Consider the following 7,138-nt stretch of genomic DNA (forward strand, 5'->3'; position numbering starts at 1 on the left):
TTCCACCTATCATCTCCCAACTTCTTACTTCATTGCCCCTCCCTCACTTACCCGGTTTCACCTATCACCTTCTAGCTTGTACTCCTTCTCCTTCCCCCACCTTCTTATTCTGGCTTCTTCCCTCTTCTGCTCCAGTCCTGATGAAGGGTCTCAGCCTGAAACGTCGACTGTTTATTCCATAGATGTACACTTCCTGTAGATGCTGCCTGACCTGCTGAGTTCCTCCAGCAGTTTGTGTGGGTTACTATGCTTACCACACTGTGCAGCCTGAAATCATCCACAAAATGGGTCGCAGATCTCCTGGCTCACACTGTGAGAGTACAACCCTATCAAATGAAGCCTTGCTCCTGAGACAGCAGGCACAAGATCGAATCGAACCATTGCAGAGATTCCCCACTTCTCCCACAGTTAGCATCCCTGAAGCAAAGTCATCACCACATTAAGGACATAACAACTAGGAGCAGGAATTCGGCCATCTGGCCCGTCGAGCCTGCTCCACCATTCAATAAGATCATGGCTGATCTGGTCGTGGGCTCAGCTCCACCTGTCCGACTTTCCCTAGAACCCTTGATTCCCCTGCTCTGCAAAAATCTGAGTCTTATGAAATAGCCTCTACTGTTTCCCTGGGCAGAGTGTTCCACGGATTCATTAATCTCTGGGAAAAGTAGTTCTTCCTTATCTCCATCCTAAATCTATTCCTTATAATTCTGAGGTGATATCCCCCTGGTTATAATCTCACTTACCAGTGGAAACAACTTTCCTGCCTTTATCTTATTTATCCCTTTCATAGCTTTATGCTTCTTTTAAGATCCCGGTAAGTTCCAGTGAGTGCAGTCCTGATGACTGAATCTCTCCGGAATCAACCTGGTGAACCTTCTCCAAAGCCAATACAACTTTCCTCAAGACTCCAGATGCAGCCTCACCAGTACTCTGTACATGTGGCTACAGTATAACCCCCTCCCCCTTAAATTCAATCCTTCCGGCAATTCAGGCCAACGTTCGATTTGCCTTCTTGATAGATTGGATAAACTGGGATTGTTTTCCCTAGAGCAAAGGCGGCACAGGGGTGAAATCATACCAGTACGTAAAATTATGAGGGTGAATAGTTACAGCCTCCCCCTCCCCCCAGGATAAGGGATAAGGGACACAGCGTTAAGGTGAGAGGGGCCAGATCAGAAGGGAGGCAAACAATCTGCTGGGGGTGCCAGGCAGGTGAAGCAGCACCCGGGGGAGGATCAGAACTGTAAGCATTTCAGATCAAAGGACTACATCACGGTTCTGATCCGAGACATCAGCTATTCCTCCCCGACAGAAGCTGCCCCATCCACTGAGTTCCTCCTCTAGATTGTTTGTTACTGCAAATTCCAGCAGCTGCAGTCTCTTGTGTCTCCAAAATCCAAAGGGACTTGAGGGGCAGGTTTTATCTACACTAGATACAGTATATAGAATGAGCGGCCGGAGGAGGCAGCACAGGTTGGCACAATTACAACATTTAAAATACACAGTATTTAGAAAGGTACGTGGATTTTAAAAACAACGAATCAGAAGGATACGGCCCAAACGCAGGCAAAATTAGTCTGACTAGTTTAGATGGTCGGTAGGGACGATTTAGGCCGAAAGGCCGCTTCTGGACTCTCTGCCTTTGCGAATCAATATTTCTGGGAGTTTGCTATGTATAAAATGTCCGCATCAGCACAACTGCGCTTCATTAGTATTCCAGTGGCAGTTCGGGCCGCTCAGATTAGGATAGGCGCTATTAAGATGTAAATGTGGCTCGGCGACTGGAACTCCTTCACAGGCAATGGCAGAGGTTCCGCACGGAAAACAGACGAAAGTGACACATTCACAGGAAATGTCATGCAACAGGAACTGATTGCGGTGTTAGACTGCAGGGCGGCTTTTGCAGGGAGGTGGTTGCCAAGACCCAAGGGACTGCGAGGGCGCTGTCAGCACCACAGCCCCGCACGGGGTGGATGTGATGCCGCCGACCTCTGCACCATCCGCTGCCCCATCAGTTCAGTCCGGGCTTGGACAGGCAACCGGCGCCGTTCTGCGCTCGCCCTCCCCGGCCAGTCCAGCCCCGTGGGGGCTTTGGATCCCAGACTGACTCGGGTAGTGAGGGTGGGGTGGGGGGATGCATCAGAGGGCGGATGGGCTGTGCAACCCTACCCACCTTCCACCTCCTCCTCCTCCTCCCCCCTCCCGCAACTCGCTCCATCTTTGCTGCAATCTCCCGCAGCCTCCGAAAGGGATTTGTTTTGCAACGCCGCGACCCGCACCATCAATCATTATCTTTGCATCTCCGTTTAAAATCCGCATTCAGACAAATGGAAACGGACGCAAAGCTCAACCGCGCACCGGAACAGCCCAAACTGTCCACACGCCCGCCTTTCCCCCTTCTTAAAGGCGCCAGCTGCCGCCGCCTTCCCGGCAACTGCCTTTTGTGGGTGGTGGGCGCCCGTTACCGTTTGTAGTCGCTGGAGAAGATGCCGCCGCTGGCCGGGTCGTGTCCGTACTCGGGTTCCCCCAGAGACGAGCCCTTCTCGTCGTTGTAAGCCGGCCCGGAAGACATGGTGCTGAAGAGACAGCGGTCCGAGGCTCTCCGCGCGGCGTCGGTCAGCTCAGGGGCGGGGCCGCCCCCGACGTCACCGGTCACGTGGGAACGAGTGGGGCGGGCTCAGAGGGCCTATGACCAATCAGAATCAAAGGCAGCCTTTCAGTCTCTCCATCCGAGCCAATGACATTTTGGGGCTATTTATAAACCGTGGCAATAACATAACGGGCTTTGTATTTTTGTGCATCACTCGTCCGGGTTCACAATGGTTTTGACAATGGTCTATTGTGCAAGAGCTCTCTTAGTTGTCTGAGTTTCACACAGCGCAGGAGCGGGCCTTTCAGCCTGCCAAGTCAGGCATACATTTTTACTTCAGCCCCACCCTAACCCATATTTCCACAGCTTCCCCCTCAGATTCTACCCCTCAGCTAACTCCAGGGGCAATTTACTATCAGACTCCATCCTGATCAAAAAGGCGCAACAGCGCCTTTATTTCCTGTGGAGCATGAAGAAAGCTCACCTCTGTCCCAGGATACTGACAGACTTTTACCGCTGTACCATTGAGAGCATACTCACCAACTGCATCTCAGTGTGGTATGGCCATTGTCCCGTATCGGACCGCAAAGCACTCCAGCGTGTGGAGAAAACTGCCCAGCGGATTATCGGCACCCAATTGCCCACCATTGAGAACATCTACCATAAACGCTGCCTGGGCAGGGCGAAAAGCATTATCAGGGATGCATCTCACCCTAACCATGGACTTTTTACTCTCCTCCCATCCGGTTGGCGCTACAGGAGCCTCCGTTCCCGCACCAGCAGGCACAGGAAGAGCTTCTTCCCTGACACTGCTAAACCTCTCATCATAGCGCTAAGCAGTATTGCATCAGTATTGTACTGTCTCAGTACTTTTATATTTGTGGGCTGTAGCACTTCTTTTATTCGCAGTTATTTTGTAAACAACACTATTCTTTGCATTTCTGATCAGATGCTAAATGCATTTCATTGGCTTTGTGTCTGTACTCGGCATAATGACAATAAAATTGAATCTAATCTAATCTAAATTGAGCTGCATCAACACCTCAGAGGACGATTCCTGGGCACAACGGTGTGATGGAATCACAAAGAAGGCATGCCAGTTCGTTAGGAGTTTGGGGACATTTCTACAGATATACCGCTGACAGCTTGCTGTCTGGCTGCACCAACAAGAGAGGAGACATTGCACAGGATCAGGAGGCACCACAGAAAACTGAAAACTCGGCCAGTCCCATAACGGCCACAACACCTCCAAGCATCGAGGAGATCCTCAAAAGGCAATGCCGCAAAAAAGGGGCGTCCATCATTAAAGACCCTCACCACCCAGGACGTGTCCTTTTCACACTTAACATTTCGGGTGCAAATTCTTCCCCTCTGCTATCAGATTAAGAAGGGTCCTGGTAGCAATGAGAAGAGGGTATGCAGGATATTCAACGGAACTTCATTGATCACTCTGTTTGAGCAGTATGTGAACCCCTCCCATGTGGGAATGGCTAACTGGGTGGCAGAGGAATAACACTGTTAACTACCTCCCCTTCTTGGGGGGGGGGAAAGAAAAGCTAGGTATGTACTTCTCGTCCATAGAATTGCACTGAAATTATAATCACTGGAATTGAGCAATTCAGTTCACTTTACACATCACGCATAATTTATGCTCCTTACATAAACATGAAAAAGAGTTGCCAACATTACAACGCTCTTTCTCTTTGTTTTAACAATCTTTCTTTTTGTTTTCCTTTTTTTTCACCAGTTTTTTTTAAGAACAATCTCATTTTGTGAAATGTTTTCAACATTAGAACTCTTTTTTTTAAAAAGAACTAAATCTAATGGAGGTCAGGGTGAACTACCTGAACAGTCCGGCAAAGCGAAAGGATTATTCTGCCTCCTTAGTCACTTACCCTAAGCTATTCGGCTAGTTTGTAACACATAGGGATAGAACTAGGCCATTCAGCCCATCGAGTCTACTGTGCCATTTCATCATAGTTGATCCCGGATTCCATTCAACCCCATACACCTGCCTTCCCACCATATCCTTTGGTGCTATGACCAATCTGGAAACTATCAACTTCTAGCAACAGTCTGTGGCAGAGCATTCCACAGATTCACCACTCTTTGACTAAAAAAATTCCTCCTTACTTCTGTTCTAAAAGGTCACCCCTCAATTTTGAGGCTGTGCCCTCTGGATCTGAGTACTCCCACCAGAGGAAACATTCTCTACATCCACCCTATCTAGTCCTTTCAACATTCTGCAGGTTTCAGTGAGATCCCCGTGCATTCTTATAAATTCCAGTGAGTACAGGCCTGAAGCGGCCAAATGCTCCTCATATGTTAAGCCCTTCATTCCCCGAATTGTCCTCATGAACCTCCTCTGGACTTTCTCCAATTACAACACATCCTTTCTGAGTTATGGGGCCCAAAACAGTTGACAATACTCCAAGTGCAGCCTGACTAGTGTCTTATAAGGCTTCAACATTATCTTCTTGTTTTATATTCCATTCCCTTTGAAATAAATGCCAACATTGCATTTGCCTTCTTTACTACAGACTCAACCTGTGAATTAGCCTTCAGGGAGTCTCGCACGAAGACTCCCAAGTCCCCTTGCACTTCTGATGTTTGAATTTTCTCCCCAGTTAGATAATATTCTGAACCATTGTTCCTTTTACCAAATTGCATTATCATACATTTCCCAACACCATATTCCATCTACCACTTTTTTGCCCATTCTTCCAATTTGTCTAAGCCCTGCTGTAATTGCATTGCTTCCTCAGCACTGCCTACCCCTCCATCTATCTTTGTATCATCCGCAAACTTTGCCACAAAGCCTTCAATTCCACTATCTAAGTCATTGACAAGCAATATATAAAGTAGTGGTCCCAATGCTGACCTCTGAGGAACATCACTAGTCACTGGCAGCCAACTAGAAAAGGCTCCCTTTATTCCCACTCTGTCTCCTGCCTGTCAATCATTCCTCTATCCAGGCCAGTATATTTCCTGTAACACCGTACAATTTTATCTTGTTAAGCAGCCTCATGTGAGGCACCTTATCAAATGTCTTCTGAAAATCTAGGTAAATGACATCCACTGCCTCGACTTTATCCACCCTGCTTGTTACTTCCTCAAAGGATTATAACAGATTTGTCAGGCAAGATTTCCCTTTACAGGAACCATGCTACTTTGACTTATTTTATCATTAGTCTCCAAGTACCCTGAAACCTCATCCTTAATAATAGACTCCAACACTTTCCCAACCACTGAGGTTAGGCTAACTGGCTATAATTTCCTCTCTTTTGTCTTCCTCCCTTCTTAAAGAATGGAGTGACATTTTGTAATTTTCCAGTCCTTCGGGACCATGCCAGAATCAAGTGATTCTTGAAAGATCATGACCTATGCATCCACTATCTCTTCAGCAACCTCTTTCAGGTCTCTGGGATGTAGTCCATCTGGTCTAGGTGACTTATTCACCTTAAGACCTTTCAGTTTGCCTAGCACTTTTTCCTTTGTAATAGCAATGACACTCACTCCTGCTCCCTGACACTCACGGACCTCTGGCACACTGCTAGTGTCCTCCACAGTAAAGACTGAAAGCAGAACTTAAGTTCATCTACCATTTCTTTGTCCCCGATTACTACCTCACCAAGATCATTTTCCAGTGGTCCAATATCAACTCTCACCTCCCTTTTATTCTTTATATAACTGAAAAACTTTTACTATCCTGCTTTGTTTTATCAGCTAGTCTGCCCTCATATTTCATCTTATCCCTTCTTATAGCTTTTTAGTTGTTTTTGTTGGATCTTAAAAGCTTCCCAATCACTTTTGCTACCTGCCCTTTCCTTGGCTTTTATGCAGTCCTTAATTTCTTTTGTCAGCCACAGTTGTCTACCCCTGTCATTTGAGATCAATTTCTTCTGTGGGACATATCTATCTTGCGCCTTGTGAACTATTTCCAGAAACTTCAGCCACCTCTATGTTCATATCCTCCTCCAATCCACCTGTGCAAGTTCTTCTCTCATGCTTCTGTAATTCCCTTTATTCCATTGCAATACTGATATACGCTCAGATTGCAGTATGAATTCAATCATATTATGATCACTGCTTCCTAAGGGTTCCTTTATGTTAAGCTGATTAATAAAATCGAGGTTATTACACAACATCCAACCTAGGATGACCTTTCCCCTGGTAGGGTTGAGCACGAGCTGCTCTAAAAAGCCATCTTGTAGGCATTCAACAAATGCTCTCACTTGTGATCCAACACCAACCTAATTTTCTCAATTACCTTGCATATTGAAGACCCCCATTACAATTGTGACTTTATCCTTATTTCATGCTCTTTCCAGCTCCCTTTGCAATCTCAACCCCACATCTTGGCTACTATTTGGAGGCCTATATATGATTCCTATAATGGTTTTTTCACCCTTGCAGTTTCATAACTCCACCCACAAAGATTCAACATTATCTGATCCTATGTCACCTCTTTCTAAATATTTGTAATTCCTTCTCTTACCAACAGAGCCACACCACTGCCTGTCCTTTTTGATACAAAGTACATCCTTT

At 46.6% G+C, this 7,138-nt stretch overlaps 1 protein-coding gene across 5 annotated transcripts in view; it reads right to left on the minus strand.

The window, feature by feature from the left end:
- Positions 1 to 2,627, minus strand: part of LOC134358546 (AP-3 complex subunit beta-2) — a 170,397-nt gene extending 167,770 nt beyond the window's left edge. For 2 of the 5 annotated variants that reach the window (XM_063070901.1, XM_063070899.1), the window contains exon 1: positions 2,466 to 2,627. In XM_063070901.1, coding sequence (XP_062926971.1) covers positions 2,466 to 2,572 — 107 coding nt within the window. In that variant the 5' untranslated portion in view covers positions 2,573 to 2,627. The remainder of the gene's footprint in view (positions 1 to 2,465) is intronic. The other 3 variants (XM_063070904.1, XM_063070902.1, XM_063070903.1) reach the window with 2 other exon arrangements.
- Between the last annotated feature and the right edge of the window lie 4,511 nt (positions 2,628 to 7,138).

The sequence above is a fragment of the Mobula hypostoma genome, chromosome 18 (assembly GCF_963921235.1).
Source record: "Mobula hypostoma chromosome 18, sMobHyp1.1, whole genome shotgun sequence".
Taxonomy (NCBI): Eukaryota; Metazoa; Chordata; class Chondrichthyes; order Myliobatiformes; family Myliobatidae; genus Mobula; species Mobula hypostoma.